The sequence below is a fragment of the Oryzias latipes genome, chromosome 4, assembly GCF_053564925.1.
Source record: "Oryzias latipes strain Hd-rR chromosome 4, Olatipes_Hd-rR_3.1".
NCBI lineage: Eukaryota > Metazoa > Chordata > Actinopteri > Beloniformes > Adrianichthyidae > Oryzias > Oryzias latipes.
The window spans coordinates 33,821,030-33,837,893 of NC_136240.1; the positions used below are offsets into that span (position 1 = coordinate 33,821,030).

The 16,864-nt window shown below is 46.3% G+C and overlaps 2 protein-coding genes and 1 long non-coding RNA gene across 12 annotated transcripts in view; 2 read left to right on the top strand and 1 right to left on the bottom strand.

The window, feature by feature from the left end:
* The window catches only part of tle2a (TLE family member 2, transcriptional corepressor a), a 38,826-nt gene extending 26,917 nt beyond the window's left edge, over positions 1-11,909 (top strand). Inside the window, exons 5-20 of one of the 5 annotated variants that reach the window (XM_078946332.1) lie at positions 1,647-1,709; positions 1,801-1,905; positions 2,340-2,559; positions 2,805-2,821; positions 4,943-5,038; positions 5,255-5,299; positions 6,724-6,885; positions 7,024-7,150; positions 7,629-7,825; positions 7,921-7,997; positions 9,036-9,285; positions 9,376-9,623; positions 10,319-10,466; positions 10,549-10,699; positions 10,813-10,889; positions 10,973-11,909. In XM_078946332.1, the coding sequence (XP_078802458.1) occupies positions 1,647-1,709; positions 1,801-1,905; positions 2,340-2,559; positions 2,805-2,821; positions 4,943-5,038; positions 5,255-5,299; positions 6,724-6,885; positions 7,024-7,150; positions 7,629-7,825; positions 7,921-7,997; positions 9,036-9,285; positions 9,376-9,623; positions 10,319-10,466; positions 10,549-10,699; positions 10,813-10,889; positions 10,973-11,080 (2,091 nt within the window). In that variant the 3' untranslated portion in view covers positions 11,081-11,909. Of the gene's footprint in view, positions 1-1,646; positions 1,710-1,800; positions 1,906-2,336; positions 2,560-2,804; positions 2,822-4,942; positions 5,039-5,254; positions 5,300-6,723; positions 6,886-7,023; positions 7,151-7,628; positions 7,826-7,920; positions 7,998-9,035; positions 9,286-9,375; positions 9,624-10,318; positions 10,467-10,548; positions 10,700-10,812; positions 10,890-10,972 lie in introns of all 5 variants that reach the window. The other 4 variants (XM_023954560.2, XM_023954561.2, XM_023954562.2 and 1 more) reach the window with 4 other exon arrangements.
* LOC144991958 (uncharacterized) lies at positions 3,367-3,634 on the top strand. The gene is made up of 2 exons (XR_013655649.1): positions 3,367-3,469; positions 3,500-3,634. It is a non-coding gene; the product is annotated as an uncharacterized LOC144991958 (long non-coding RNA).
* A 3,268-nt stretch (positions 11,910-15,177) lies between the features above and the next one.
* Positions 15,178-16,864, bottom strand: part of tle2b (TLE family member 2, transcriptional corepressor b) — a 104,691-nt gene continuing 103,004 nt past the window's right edge. For all 6 annotated transcript variants that reach the window (XM_078946333.1, XM_023954565.2, XM_023954566.2 and 3 more), the window contains one exon: positions 15,178-16,265. In XM_078946333.1, coding sequence (XP_078802459.1) covers positions 16,158-16,265 — 108 coding nt within the window. In that variant the 3' untranslated portion in view covers positions 15,178-16,157. The remainder of the gene's footprint in view (positions 16,266-16,864) is intronic.

Sequence of the window (16,864 nt, forward strand, 5' to 3'; positions counted from 1 at the left end):
CCTCTTCCCTCCATCCATCCTTTGGATTTCCCCATCTCCTCTAAAGCCATCTTCCTGTCCTCTTTTCCTCATCTTCGTCCATCTTTCTCCTCCGTCTGTCGATCTCTCTCCTCCTCTCTGGATCTGTTTCTCCTCCATCTTCTTGCTGTATTTCACTTGAAATCAGGTCACTGCCTTCCCGCCGTCTACTCGTATCTTTCACTCCCTTCGTTTCACCATCTCAATCGCTTTGCCTTTGACTTGCTGCTGCCCCCCCCCCCGCTCATTTTTCCTCCTCTTCATTCCTCCTGCTCTTTGTTTCTCTTCTTCCTCTTTTCTCTTTCGCCTCTTTCCTTCACTGGCTGTCATTTTCCTCATGCCAATCTGCCCTTTTCCTTCTTCACTTCCTCTGCCTCCTCTTTTCATTCTCCCACAACCCCCCCCCCCCCATTCTCTTTCTCTTTCTGCAGATTGCTCATGTTCTCTCCGTCTCTCTCCTGAAGATGTCATTTAGTAGTTGGAGTTCTCTAACAAGAAAACATTGTGTGTCCCTCGGGGGGTGGGGGGGTGGGGGGGTGGACTCCAAATAAGGAGGGCTTGGGGCAGTGGTGGTTGTGCGTGTGTGTGTGTGTGTGGGGGGGGGGGGGGGGGGGGGCTAAAAGATGGGAGAGTGCAGGGAGGGAGGGAGGGATGTGTGCAATGAGAAAGGACGAGCAAGAGAAAGGATGGGTGGAAGTTCAGTCCAGCATCAATAAATCACTTAAGAGCGAGGGGATGGGGGGGGGGGGGGCATACGTGCACACGCACGGGCACAAATGCTCTCACATGCACATGCATTTTCTCACATTGCAGCACATGCATGCGCAACACAAAGTAGCTGTCGGAACAACAAACCGCCTGCAGCCATAATGATGCTGTCATGATCTCTGCTCGCATATCATTACTGGCTCTGAAGGCCAAGCGTACGTGTGTGTGTGGGTGTGTGTGTGTGTGTGTGTGTGTGTGTGTGTGTGTGCACATGTACGTGCGCGTGAGTAGAATAAACATGGAATGGTGCGTAACTCTGTGGTGATGCTGAGGAGAAACGGAAAGATGGATGAAGGAGCGAAAAACAAAGATGGAAACAAGGATGCTGATGAGGGGAGTGGGGGGGGGGGGGGGGGCGCTCGCCTCCAGCCAAGCAGAAGAGCAGATTGAGGCAGACGCTCCCCCACAGCTTAGAATCACTGACCCCCAGCAGGAACCGCACACATGCAGAAATGAACCCATAGACAACAAAACAGACATGCAGGGACGTGTCAGACACATGTACACACCCGTAAGATGGCGAGCGTTGTCTTGCCTTTTCACACACGCGCGTGCACGTTTGGGTACGTGCACGCACACACATGCATGCGCCCTGTGTGGGCTGGCTGTGGCCACAGCAGACGCTGGGCATGAATATTTTAGCCAAACTCTCTGGCAGAGTTTCCATTTGCATGGACCAGATGTAAGCAGCTGAAATATTTACCACACTGGCCCTGAGAGAAACGGACGTGTGTGTGTGTGTGTGTGTGTGTGTAGCCTTCAAGTGTGTGTGTCTTCTTTGTGATGATGCTGGGCCTTGGCTGTGTGCTTGTTTGTGTTTCTTCGTCAGAATGACAGGATCTTTTTCCCCCCCCTCTCAGACGGAGATCGCCAAGCGGTTAAACGTGATCTGCGCTCAGCTCATCCCATTCCTGTCACAGGAGGTGGGGGGGCGCACACAATTCATGTGTTTGCTGGTTTCTGAGAGGAAATAATGACTTTAATTACTGATATTTGTCCCCCCCCCCCCTGCAGCATCAGCAACAGGTGGTCCAGGCAATGGAACGTGCCAAACAGGTGACCATTGGGGAGCTAAATGCTTCGATAGGGGTACGTGGGCTCCCCCCTCTGCCTAATAGCGTGTGTACCTACTCCCAGATTTTAATTTATCTTATTTTTTATCTCTTTTATCAACAAAAAAATAATTTAGTGTTTTTATTGGGTTAATATTTTATATAAAACCTTTTTTAACCTAAACACCAACATTTGGTTTAAGAGCAGATTCAATTGTTTCTCCCGAGCGCTTGAATCTACCAAAAATGTCAATTCCTAAGCTGTTTTCCAGACTTTTAAACTAAAAATCGTAAAAAAAGGTACTTCTCTTAGGTTTACCTCCATACTTCCCTCCAAAAGAGCCACTGCCTTGTCCTCAGCATTTCTCCTCTCCACTTTCTTCATTTCTTCTTCTGAATCCGCTTCAGTTCTTCCAAATCACACGTCTGTCTTTTCCCATCTCCTCTCTGCTTTGTTTTTCTGCCCCCCCCCCCCCCCTCCCCCTTTTTTCCCCACAGCAGCAGATTCAGGCGCAGCATCTCTCCCAGCATGCCCAGGGCTTGCCAATGGGCCCACACCCCTCAGGGTTGCCCCATCCCAGCCTAGCGCTTGGCGGCGGGTCGGGCTTGTTGGCCCTGTCCGGGGCTCTGGGGGCCCAGCTCGCCGCCAAAGATGAGAGGGCTCATCTTGAGGCGGCGGCGGCGGCGGCAGCTGCTGCCTCTGCAGCAGAGCACCACAGAGGTACACAATCGCAACAATCATCTCCACATCCATAGCCGCCTGTTCCTGTCGGGCTGAAAGTCAATTTAAAAAAAAAACTGCATCAGGTGCCGGAAAAACCAGGAATTCTCTTTTGTAGAATACATTTCTGTCTCCAAACTCCTCCATCTTTGGTTTTAAACAATTCCAGAGTTATTTAAGAAAATCATGGGGTTTCTGTTTCTGTTTTTGCTGATGTGCTGCTGCCTGGATCCTGGGGGGAGCAGATCGTGAAGCGGGACCTGTGAGTACACCTCCACACTTCTGCTCGAATGAAGCCTCTTTTCAGTTCCTGCTCAAAACTGATGAATTAATAATCTGCATTTACCCTCTGTCATCACTACCGACTGTATATGAGAACTCTCCCCCTCGCGTTCCAAACAGGAAGTGGCTCCAAGAAGCCAAAATCCCATAGACCTCTATGGAGAATCAAACAGCTGTTAGTCAGTCATTCTATTGGTCAGAAGAACCGTTCTGGATCTGATACCTTCTTTTAAAAACATGTTCTTGATAATCCCCCCCCCCTATAGTTTAAGGTATTCAGGTTATAAACTGACCAATCAGATGCATCAATAAAAGTAGGAGGGGCCTGCTGCCCCCCCCACACCAACGTTGTAGTGGTAGGGGTGTAGCCTTCCAACAAGCTCACTCCTGATTGGTGAGAGTGGTTGCCATAGAAACGTAGACTCAGACCGACTTGGAACGATCACTTCTTACTATCGTGAAAACTGGCGACTAAATTGACTTAATGCAGTTGCAGCTATAAGTGAATCATTTTCCAGGGGTTGCGTCACACTCGCTCACTCCAGTTCCCTTATACAGTCAATGGTCTTCACACGAGGGCGGCAAACTGAAGTGGTCTCCTGTCAGACATCAGTTCTGTTTGTAAAATGTTTGCTTTCATTTTTTTTTTTAACCCAAGGTATTTTTATTGAGTTTTACATTATAAAAACACAATTACAAAGTTCTGTAAGTATGAAAGACAAATTACTAAAAGAAGTGTTTATAATAAAGCTAAGGAAAGGAAACAAAAAAACAACAACAAAAAAAAACAAAACATAATAATACGCAAAAATAATAAATAAAATTAACAGAATACCCCATACCAGTTTCTCCAGTTTTAAACAGGACATGATATCCTGTAGCCACTGTGAATGAGACGGGGGAGAGGCATCTTTCCATTTAAGCAGTATAGCACGTCGTGCCAGGAGTGATGCAAAGGCTATACAGTGTTTTTTGGCAGTACCTGAAACAGCTTGGTCCTCCACAACCCCAAAAATGGCTGTTAATGGATTTGGCTTTAAATCAGTGTTAAATACACGAGACATTGTGTCAAAAATTGTCCTCCAATATACATTCAAATGTGGGCATGAAAAGAACATATGATACAGAGAGGCATCTGTAAGATTACATCTTGTGCATAGTGGACTAACTGTGGGGTACATAGAGGCCAGCTTTACCCTGGAAATATGGACCCGATGTACCACCTTGAACTGAATTAGTTGGTGTCGAGCACAAAATGAAGATGAGTTTACCAGTCTTTCATTTTGATAAGATAAATATTTTGATATCTAATGACCAGAATCTTCTCGCTACAGACTGGATTTTAAGTTGTTTTCATTATTTCTGGTAATTTTAACAAGTTAAAGTAATAAAAAATGGTTTAATCTGGATTGTATTTGGACCAAAGATAGTTGCTAAATCGATTTGCAATACATGATAAATGGGATGTGAGAGCTTCATCCACTGTGGAGTTTGTAGCAGAAACTTTACACTCACCTTTCTATCTTAGAATAAGCAGTTCTTTTTCTATATTTCCTCGTGTTTAAATTGGATTTTATGGGTTGTTTCGTAGCATGTGTGTGTTGGGGCTTTTATTATTATTATTTTTTGTTTAGCACCTCTTTCTGGTGTTCTGTGAAGGTGTGTTATAAATAAAGTTGAATTTGAATAAATGTCAGAGCTAACTGTTAGCAGATCCTCCCAAAACCAACAATAGATTTACACAGATTTACAGTTTCCAAATACATGTTGCCTTAAATTGAACCCTTGACCTTAAGAAAACTAGATTTCTTTGTTGTTCTTGCTTCCATGTCGATGCTAAATGAGGATAATTTTGAAGTATGTGGTGCCTTTTTGCATCCGAAGGCATCAAGGGGTTAATAAACTTCCCGTTAGTTAGAAAATGCGCTCTGATCCATCAGCCTGGTGTCCCTTCAGTCTCTGCAGCTCCTGATGGGATTCATGGTCTCCCTCATTATCACCTCCCACTCCCCCCTACTCATCATACCTCCATTTCCCCCCCTCCATTTGGCTCCCCCTTTGATCCCGGGCTGCTTTCATTTCTCCATCCTCCCCTCTGCAGAGCTCTCTGTCCAACGGGGATAAGGGGCGTCCAGCAGACTACCTCAGCAATGGCAAGAAGAGGAAAGCGGATGAGAAGGAGTTCATGACCGACTATGTGAGGATGCTTTCAGAAAAAAACCATTTCCTCCTGCTCTGTCAGGACCATGTGAGGAGGCGGCGTGTGTGAACCTCTGGACTTCAGATTTTTGTTTAATAGAGCAGTTTTTTAGCATTTTCTGGACTTGAACGTTTCTGTTTTTACCTGATAAAATGTCAGGATGAGAGCCGTTTGCGTGGGAAAGCCTCACCCCTCCACCTCTTCCTCTCACAGGGCAGCGATGCAGATAAGAGCGACGATAACCTGGTGGTGGACGAGGTTAGTGCACACATCACGGGAACAGCACACTTAATGGTAATAATCACCCCACCCTCCTCTGCCCCCAAACTGCAGACATAAAACCCACCATCCGGGACAGCTCCAGCTCGGTTTTTAAAGACCCACTCTGAGAAAAATGCTGTTTTTTACCATCTTGTTGTGGCATTTTTCTGATGATGGAGGACATTTATGTAGAAAATGAAGCTTAAAATTGCATTTCTGAGTTTTTCTTTATTAAATTCATTGCATTGTGAATTAGGAGCAGATGAAAAAGAAGCGCAGTTTGAAAAAGGTTGTATTTGAGACGCTGGGCACTGGTGAATTCTCCTGCCGCTCTGCAGAAACTATGTCCCAGAAAGGAACAACAGGTTTTCAATTTTGACAAAAAAACGGCATCATCACAATTAAAAGACTCCAGGACGACACGCTTTGAAAATAGATCAAAGATGATTGATGTGGGACTTTTTGAAGATTTTAACACAATTGTCAGGATTCCTAAGACAAGACCACAACTCTACGGCTACGTTCACACCGCCCTCAAGCTTCCACTTCCAATGAAAAGTTCATAAATGCATGTACACGTTTCCGGCAGATTCTATAACCGGTTTCAAAACGCGCGTGTGTCAAAAGTTGAACCAGGTTGAACTTTGACCTATCAGGGACTCCGGTTTGGTAGCGACATATAGGTAGTGAAGTGCCATCCATGTGAAAATTGATTATGGGGGAAAATATGATCATTTCGGTTTGTGCCCGACCAGAATTCTATGACAGAATCTATCGTCTATCAGAATAGAGCTGTGTAAAGAAAACGCCTGGAGTGAGAGTCGCGAGATTTTGCTCCGCTTTGACATTTCACATAAAAAATTTTCCAACTGTAGGTGGCGCACATGAGCTGGTATCAGACAGTGACAGTCCAGCGAACACCAGATGCTAAACTGATTGTAGGATAATCCAAGTTTTTCTAAAACTTCTATAAAGAAACACTCAAACAGTCAGACTGCAGTAACTGTTAAGCACCTAAAGATCCACCCTAAAACAAACACGTCTGGGATTCATAATGATGTATGTGATTTTCTTTTTTCTTATTTTAATATCTGTTTAAGTCTTGTTACTGTTTGTTTATGTTCTTAATTATATTCTTTTTATTTTCTATTTTTTCATCATACTTCTATTTATATACTAAATTCTGTTTCAAGCGCAACTACTTTTGTTTTTGCTCATATTTTTAGTTTTGAGTGGGACTGTTGGAGAAATGAACAGTTTTTTCTTTTAGCTGCAGTAAATGATTCTAGCATCAAATCTGAACTTTAGTTTAGAATAATTCAGGTTTTTAATATTTACTTCTAAAAGAGGATAGGGGAAAATGTTTTTTAAAGATCATTCTTCTATTCTGTGACAGAGATTCTCTGCGTTTCTGTCTTCAGGATCCATCGTCCCCCCACAGTGTGCAGTCCTACTCATCCAGGGAAAACGGTCTGGATAAAATGCCCCCATCCCGTAAAGAGGGGCCCCCTCAGGCCAGCCCGACCTCCTTGGCCTCATCCAGCAGCGCTGCCTCCCCCTCTCGTGGCAAAGAGCCCCCTCAGGTAGACAGAAATGAAGTATTTCACCTCCTTTCCCGACTTCCCCTCCAGCGGTAGTTTGTTTCCATTTTGCTGGACCGTTTCTCGTCTGACACAGAAGACACGCCCCTTTTTAATCACCTCCCCCTCGATCTGTTCCAGAGAGAGAAATCGAGCACACCAGGAATGAAGCCGGGGACCCCCATGTCCCAGGACTCCAGCACCCCAGGACCAAGCGGGCCTCCACAATTCCGACCTGTTCCGGGAAAGCCGGGCGTCGACCCCCTCGGTGAGCGGCTGGAGGATCTGCCCTCCTCCGGGGTCTGAGGAAACCGTCGAGCTTCCTCATCTGAGCACAAACTCGGGAATTCGAAGGCGGTCTGAGCGCGGGGCGGCTCCGCCATCTGGACTTAATGGGCAGCTGGGGGGCAATAAATGTTCAGCAATCCTCACCATTTTAATGGAAGATTAGCCGAGGCGATGGACCGCGACCTTTAGCTGCTGCACCACGGACGTCCATGTCTTCCTCTGGACCTTCCTCTTCCTCACCTCAGATTTCTCACGTGCATCCTCCGCCTTCATGACTGGATGATAAATATAAATCAGGGGAACAGATGAGTGCAGGAAGGTGCATCGGCCAGAAGGGGGCAGTAGCATTCTAGTGCATCTGATGTTTGGTGGAGGGAGTCACTCAGTCAGGATTATGTTTATGCCTCTTCTGTTTATGTTATTTACCTAAATCTTTTTGTTTTTGTTCCCGCCTTCAGCTTTGGGTCTGAGAAACCCTCTGGCAGTGCAGGGAGCATACCCCCCAGGAGCCTTCGGTCTGCCTCCCCCCGGGGTGAATGGGGACCTGCCCGGGGCGGCGGGCTACGGCGCCGGCCTCCACCTGGTCTCCCCTCAGATGAACGGAGCGGCGGCGGCGGCGGCCGCTGCCGCGGCGGGTTATGGACGGTCCCCTGTGGTGAGTCTCTGCAGGTCTCTTCTGTCCTCTGGCCACTGCTGGACCAAAACAACACTGTCAGCGTGTTTTCAAGCATCTGTTTTTCTGCCGTCCAGGTGGGTTATGAGTCCCCACACCCACACATGAGGGTCCCTGGACTTCCTGCCAGCCTCCAGTCGGCTTCAGGAAAACCGTACGTTGACTCTTCTTTGCTCCTCCCCCAAATGCTCCATTTGTCCTCCGGATAGCTGAATATATGTCATCTGTCCCCGCCGCTTTGCCCTTCAAGAAGAAATCCCCTAAAATCACCTCTTGCTTAAACAAAATTTAAGCAAGAGGATTTAGGTTTAACAGTATAAAAAAATTAGAATAGAGAGACTTTCTTTAGGTCCATAAGTAAATGTGAGAAAAGATTCAACAACACTTTTATTTTGACGGTGTAAATGTGAGCCAGAAAAACATCAAAAGATTCTTTTATCTGAGTCAATATTTGAATATCTACTCAGTTTTCCTTGATTTTGTACATTTGAAACCCACTCTGATAAAAAAAATTAGTCTGATATTGGATAGAAAAGCAAAATTAAGCTTAAAATTGCATTTCTCAGTATTTATTCAAATTGTTGTGAATCAGAAAAAAAAGCAGTCTAAAAAAAATCGTAAATGTGACGTAAAACACGCTCTGGGCGGGGCCACAGTCTCCCTGCTCCGCTCCATTCTGATCATCCACTGTCAGTCAAATAGATCCATGAACGTCTCTGTTTCCCTCGTCTGAGCTGGAATCTGGATCAGAACTGTACAGATGGATAGATCCGATGTTGCTGCCAATTTTGTTTCTAATAAAGTCCTGCAGCTCTGCAGAAACTGTCCTGCGACAGATTATGCAGCTAAAAAGCAAAATTCTGAAAACCACTGGGAACAATGAAAATACATCAAAAGATGACCGTGGTGAGACTTTAAGCAGAATTTTTTTATCTCATTTTTGTCATTTAAAAGACAAAAATTGTTTTTTTAAGCTCACCGTCGTTAGATTAATTAAAGTTATGTCGATCTTCTAGTTTATGTTGCCATTGAGACTTCCCTTCAGCATTTTCCCGTCATCTGTTTTCTGACTGTTCTTGTAAACGTGTAAAATAAAAATGGCGGTGGGCGTGGCTCCTGGGATCACGCCGAACAATGACAGGTGCGTTCCTGCTTCTTTATTTGAGTTTTCTCCTCCCCGTCTCCTCCTCAGCGCCTACTCGTTCCACGTCAGCGCAGACGGGCAGATGCAGCCGGTGCCATTCCCCCCCGACGCCCTGCTGGGGCCGGGCATCCCGCGTCACGCCCGTCAGATCCACACGCTCAGCCACGGAGAGGTGGTGTGCGCCGTGACCATCAGCACCTCCACCCGCCACGTTTACACTGGAGGCAAGGGCTGCGTCAAAGTGTGGGACATCAGCCAACCCGGGAGCAAGAGCCCCATGGCCCAGCTGGACTGCCTGGTGAGGCTAGTGGGCGGGGCTAACTGTTCCTCTTTGAATCCTTCTGCACTCTGACGTAAATCCACTGAAACCGTCTCCGTGTCCAATCAGAACAGAGATAACTACATCCGATCCTGCAAGCTGCTGTCAGACGGGCGAACCTTGATTGTGGGCGGGGAGGCCAGCACGCTGTCCATCTGGGATTTGGCCACGCCCACCCCACGCATCAAGGCGGAGCTGACGTCGTCCGCCCCCGCCTGCTACGCTCTGGCCATCTCCCCCGACAACAAGGTGTGCTTCTCCTGCTGCAGTGACGGAAACATCGTCGTCTGGGACCTGCACAACCAGACGCTGGTCAGGTGAGGAGAACCTCTGCGGTCAGAGGCGGAGTCAGCCAGGAGGAGGAGGCAAAGGAGGAGGGAGGAAAATGAGGGAGGCAGTAAACGTTTCGTTTTCTGCAGGTTCTGTTGCAGATTTGACTGATTCACAGTGATGTGAATACAGAAAGAGTCAGAAATGCTATTTTAAGCTTCATTTTCTGTGACTCCATCATCAGAAAAATGCCACAAGAACATATTAAGAAAACAAAAAACAATTTTCATCAGAGTAGGTCCCAAAAAATGAGTTTTATTTGTTCTGCATCTCCTTTTTGTTTTTAATGCAGTTTGAACTAACGAACTGGAAAACTGAACCAAACAAACAGCAAGATCCACTTGAAATGTTCAGATATTCTCAAAGATTTAGTGGAAATTCCAACTCAACAAACTGCAAATTCATTTTTTTCTATAAAGTTTCTTACATTAAAAAAGTCACCTAAAGTTTCCACATTGTCTTGTTTGTGGTGCTGGAGTACGTTCTTATTTTTGTGTCTTTAACATGGAAGTAGCTTTCAGAAATCTGGGAGAAATATCACAAAATGTTCTAAATTCTGTCATTTTTGGTTTTTTTGTGGCCAAATGATTAAATCAAAATCCAAACTCACTAAAAAATAGACGCTTCTGAATCCGTTTTTCCACGCTTGCTGTGCCTTTGGGGATCGGTGGTCCTCCTGCAGGCAGTTCCAGGGCCACACCGACGGCGCCAGCTGCATCGACATCTCCAACGACGGCACCAAACTCTGGACGGGAGGCCTGGACAACACGGTCCGCTGCTGGGACCTCAGAGAGGGCCGGCAGCTGCAGCAGCACGACTTCACCTCACAGGTTCTCCGCCGCTCCATGGCTAAGAGGATGTGGTTGTCTTTTTCTCTTTGATCTGGACTCTTCATTTCCTCCCTGGCTGCAGATCTTCTCTCTGGGCTACTGTCCGACAGGCGAGTGGCTGGCTGTGGGGATGGAGAGCAGCAACGTGGAAGTCCTGCACGTCTCCAAACCCGACAAGTACCAGCTGCACCTCCACGAGAGCTGCGTCCTCTCCCTCAAGTTCGCTTATTGCGGTACGCGTCGCACTAATGCGGCGGGCTGTGGGGGCGCTGCACGAACGCTGCCTCATCGTTCCTTATCTCACCTCACTGAGGCTGACCTGCTGTGTGTGTGTGTGTGTCTGCAGGTAAATGGTTCGTGAGCACTGGAAAAGATAACCTTCTGAACGCATGGAGAACGCCGTATGGATCCAGCATATTCCAGGTAGACGTGCAGATTCCAGCAGCTCCACTGCGTTTTTTTTCATACGTGTGGTTTCTAAGGTAACTTCCTCTACGTTTGCTCAGTCCAAGGAGTCTTCATCGGTTCTCAGCTGTGACATCTCACCCGATGACCAGTTCATCGTCACGGGATCCGGAGACAAGAAGGCCACAGTCTATGAAGTCATCTACTGAACTCTGCTTGATAAAAACCAGGGGGGGCGGAGCCAAGGCTCCCTGCTGCACCAATGACTGTACAGAGCATCGGTGGCGTGGAAACCAAGAGACACTCCGCTTGTCCCATTGTTTAGTTCAGTTATGAGAATTAAAAAGGAAGAAAGGCGCAAAGTCATATCTCTGGAAAAAAACGTTGCTGTCTAACCTCTGAAAATGCTCGTCTATGGCTGTGCAGATGTGGGATTCCTCCAAAGAGCTTTTGCTTTTTCTTACTTATTTTTAATTTTTTAATGAAACATCTGTAGTGATCAAGGGGGAAAAAAAACATATTTTTTTATCTTTTGAGTATTTTGCAAACAGCTGGTCCCTTTAAGTGCAGAGCATTGAAGGCATAAACGGACTCTTCCGTCGGGAAGTCCAAACTTCAACCCGGTCGGCTCCGGCTGACGGTGCCATGCTCTGTCAGGCTCCAGCTGCTTTCTTCTTTTCCTTCTTTGCTTTTAGCAGCACCATGATTGTATCATTTGTGCGTACGCGACGGAACCGGACCGGGTTTCCTTCTGATGTGGCACCAGGAGTCAGCATAAAGTTCTGTCTTTCTTTCATAAAAAAGTGGCTGAGATGTTCCGGACCTCAACCAGGAGACGAAAAATGGAAGTCAGTCGAAGAAGTGAAGATCGGTCAGAACGAGACTTCTGCTGCATCGAATTTACCTTTAAAACTCAATGTTATGTATGTTTTTTTTGTTTTTGTTAGGACGCATATAGACTGAGTGACTGGGGTTTTCTTAACTACCATCGTGATCCTTCCTATATATGAACATGTAAATAAAGTTCTTTCAAGAACAGCGCGGGTTCACTTTGCGTCATGCTGCATGGATGTGGATGAGGTTTTCTCAGAAGCTGTGTGAACGAATGCGCAGCTGAGCTTTTCTCCACAAATCTGATCCTTGGCAGGTTTGACTGGAAAAAGGAAGCAGGCGTTCAAACGTCTGACGGCGCGGTGTCAGGAAGCATCTGAGGAATGTTAGGATAAAAAGCCAAAGGTGAGTACACACTGCGAGCTCGCAGGGAGACGCTTCTGTCATCTGAGGAATGGGGGACGTCTGCAGACGGAAAAACCCCTTTGAGAGGCGAACCTGCCTGATCTGCAGCTGGTTTTCACAGCGGCATCATCGCAGGGGTTCTCTGTTTAAAAAGGTAAAGCAGAGATCACGCTGAGGTGAGACAGACGTTTGTCTGTGGAAATAATTCCTCCAACGTTTTAGCAGCGAGGGTTTTCGCTGTACTGTGGGTGTAAAGGAACAGAAAGCGTTTCTGTCTGCAGCTGTTGCCTGTAGATTCTCATGCATGTGGTGGAATAAAATGTCTGGTTTGTGTCATTTTTCACAACAGTTTTTCTAAAATCTGCTCTTTGAAGACCCCCAGTGACTGGATTATTTCAGAAAATCTAGTTAGACAGGAATACTGTCATAAAAAACACTAGTTTATTTGCAAGATATTTTTAATTTAACCTTTATTTTACCAGGACGTCCCATAACCCTTGTGCTATCTTAGATGACCCCCCCTTACATTGAGGTGTTCTCCCTACCATGACAAAGGTGGATAAAGGTGGAAAGATTTCATGTAATCTATAGACACCAGTGAAGATCACAAATCATTGAAGAAAAAAGGTTCAGAGCACTGTCTAGTGGGTCTAGATGACCCAACGTTAAAGTGCCTAGGATAGCACAAGGGGTAACCCTGTGATCTTCACTGGTGTCCATGGATTACATGGAATCTTTCCACCTTTATCCACCTTTGTCACGGTAGGGAGAACACGTCAATGTAAGGGTGGGGTCATCTAAGATAGCACAAGGGTTAAGGTAAAAATATGTGCGTTGAATCGTCAACAGAGGGAGACTTGAGCTGGACAGAGAAGAATTCCCAGAGAAAGATTCTTCATGAGAGAGAAAATGCAAAAAAGCATCCTAATGCATAACTTTATAGCAACTGCAGGAGATCTCAACTCTGAAGAATCAGAGAAAAGATCAACAAAATGACCCCAGAGACGCGTGAAAGGATGAACATCTGGTTTATTCTTCCACATACTGTATTTGTTGTACAGAACAAGGGAAAATGATCAGGAGGGAAGACACAGTGCTTTGAAAAAATGTTCCTTGGCTTAAAATAGAGAAATGAGTTTGTGAAAAACAGACCAAAAAATAAAATAAAACAAAGATCTTTACATGGAAAACAAAAGCAAAGGCAGAGAAGAAAGAGGTTACATACTTTAAGTAGAGTATCAAATGTCCCAAACACTCACGTTTCACCACCGTATGCACAGCAAGTATACAGCATCAGCATGTTGAGTGGTACATGAGCCTGAGGGCTGCCCGCCCCCAGGAAAAGGTTTGAAAACGGATTCACTCCAGCTCCCAGAATTCCTCTGTTCTGCATCGGCGCAGCAACTACAAACAGACGCTAAAATCTGAGACTTCAAACTAAATGACATACTGCAATGTGAAAGTTTTTTTCTCTTCTCCCCCCGCTGAGAACGACGGGGGCGCCGCTCGTGTTTTTCAGCAGTGGAGCTTCAGTGCAACAAGCATGCAGTAGCAGTGGGACCAGTGGTGCGGAGTGTCAGCCTGAGGCCACAGACTTCAACAGAAACGAGAGGCGAACAACCACACAGTCAGGACTAAAAACAGGCTAAAGTACGAGTAATACCATTTCGGGGTAAAAGGGGGATAAAACAGAATCACAAAAAGTGGACTTGAGAGCATATTTGGCCTCTCTATGGAGGTTTGCTTTTTTAATCTGTAGACTGGATTTATGGATGCTGTGAGCCCAAAACCTCCCCCGGAAGAAAAAGGTACAATAGGAAAACAAAGACTAATAAAAATGTATCTCTCCCTCCCTCCCCCCCAGCATTGATGTTCCCGCGATTTTCTGACTCATCATGGCCTCACATGAGCAACCAGGAATCGGTAAAGAAGAAGCAGTTTTTCAGCGTAGAAAATCCCGGACAGACGTTCAGATTTGGCCTCAACGTTTGGTTGTTTTGACCTTTAACCTTTACGTCTAAACAGTTGCAGTGGTCATTTTTTGGATTGTGGTTTCTGTCTCATTTTCTTGCTCAATTTTCCGTTGGAGTGGGATGTCATTTCTATTTGCAGATTTTTCTTAATCGTCCAGCGAAGTTGATTGGTTCTGGACTTAATTGGTTTGAGCCAGAAGTAAACCGTTTTCTACGGGTGACGTCACTCCAGTTCTCTGATACAGTCGATGTGCGTAAGTAATGTGGACAAGCAGAATCTGACTGATCGCCTCGAAGTTGAGGTTAAACATCAGAACAGAAGCACTTCCTCTCCAGATTCTGAAAGCTGCACGCTATCAACTATTTGAAGTGTCCAGAAATGCAGGGGCGGTATTTGCATATTTTTGTTTTCATTTTACTGAAGAATGTCAAACCTTCATGGGTGAAATGATTCACTTAAACGATTCCATTCATTTCATAATTTGCGTTTGATGATACGATTCATAGTCGATGTTTGTTCATCCGATTCGATCCAGGTTCCTTTTATTTCCTGCATGACAATCAAGTGTAAATGAAATATGTGTCCAAAAAAAAACCCAAAAATGAATGTCAAATCCATTCACATGTTAGTTTCCTAAAGTTCAGTCGACTGTTGTTTTTCCACATCCAAAGAATCCAAAGGGAACATTCTTAGAACATTCTAGACACTGGATGGTCACATGACTTTATTCAAGTCTGTCCACACATTGGACTGGAATGATGGTTGATCAGTTTTATCACACATGTGTGTTTGCTGTCTGCTGTGATGCTCTTGGGTGGTTTTTACCTCACAGTAAAACAAACCTACTGTACCTCAGTCCATATGTTATTTTCCAATATTGATAATAATTGATTTATTTCATCTTGAAATGATTTTCTAACGGTACAGAAATAGAAATCGATTCATCCATTAAGTCCATTTATTGTTAAACTCCAAAAAACGTGGTTGGATTTTTTTTTTCTCCTCAGAGTTGAAATCAAACGTTTGTCTGAAGTTCTGGGGGAAGCCGACAGGCAGACGTGGAGGTGAAGACATTTGTAGATCAGTTGTTGCTCATTTAGCTGCTGATGATGGCATAATTGAACGGTGTTAATTTGCCGCCGCCTCAGCCTGGGCTCCCCGGGCCGTGAGATGAGCGTGAGAGCGGCGCGGTGTCAGGAGAACGATGCGCAGAATTAGAAGGAACAGATCCGCCGATGTTCTGCGTTTGCGCCTCTGAGCCCTGGGAGAATCCCATCGACTCTGCAGCTCATTAGACGGCGGCTTTGTCAGGAGAAAATAAAACAGATATTAGGCAACGAGACGAGGAGCGCCGCGCTGAATGCCTAATTAGGAGCATCATGTGCTCCCCCCTCCATACCTGGAGGAGGTGACGCAGACGGGGGACCCGTTGACGTACTGCTTGCGTGGGTGTGTTTCGCATCAGTGTTTGTGGAAATCGGAGCCGCGCCCCCCCCCCTCCATCTCGGGGCGTCGCAGCTCCCCCGGCTCCTGACACCTCTCACTGGGGAGATGGAGCCGCGGCGTCAGCCTCATTAAGGCCTCCACTGTCTGGCTAATGAATCGATGGCGTGGTATCGGTGCTCCTGGCTGGCAGTCCCACAGTGCTGCTCCGCGCCTCCTCCGGGGGCCCCCCACTTCCGCTGAGCTCTTAATCAGGAAACGGCCCTAATTACTCCTCCTTCCTCCTCGTCGTTCCCTTCATAACTTTATCTTTACACTCCGCCGCTCACCTCCTTTGTCCTCCTTATCGCGCTGCTTCCTGCTCTGCCGCTCGCCCCCAGTTTGATGCCTCACTCCCTCACTTGGAAAGGTGGTGGGGGAGGAAAGGAAACGGGGGAGGAGGGGGGACTTCAGGAGCTACTACTAATGCCAAATGATGAGCAGAGCTGAAGATTTAGAGCTGAGGTTCAGAGAGTCCGACTCAGTGGTGCTGATGTTGCGGATGTGCTGCCATAGTGAGAAACACGCCCCCCCCAAAAAAAAACAAAAGAAAAGAAAAAAGCGGTCTTCCTTGCCCCCATCTCATGCTGGTGCTCAGTACACCACCTCGTACACAGTAGCCTTCTTGTCCCCGGATCCAGTCACGATGTACTTGTCATCCGGAGAGACGTCGCAGCTCAGCACGGACGAGGACTCCTTGGACTGATGGGGAGACAAAGAGAGGTGTTAGAGATCCATTCAGATAAAAAATTTTGTTTTCAACAAGATCTTGTGGCGTTATTCTGGTGATGGAGGACATATATCAAGAAAAATGAAGCTCAAAACTGTATTTTTCTTCAGATTGCTGTGAATGAGGAGTAAACAAAAAGAAATGCCTGGAGGTGGGACGGAGAACCAACTACGACAAGCCAGAAGCTCCCTGCTCCGCTCCATTCTGATGCATCCACTGTCAGACAAATAGATCCATTAAACGTCTTTGTTTTCCTCCAAACTGTACGGCTGGATGTCTACATTATTGCTCGCCCTTTTTGCTGCACCGCTAATGATAGGTTGAGTGTGTGAGGAGCTGTACGCTAGCCGGAGAGTGTGTAAACGAAAGGATGATGGGAAACGGGGGCAGGCTTACTGCGTGCCAACAGTCCCGCCCACAACTCAGAGGTGATTTTCTAGTGAACCCCTGCTGCTCTGCAGAAACTATGTCCTACACTAGTGTTTTTCAACCTTTTTTGAGCCACGGCACACTGTAACCCTTGTGCTATCCTAGGTACTTTACCATTGGCAGTTGGGTCATTTAGACCCAC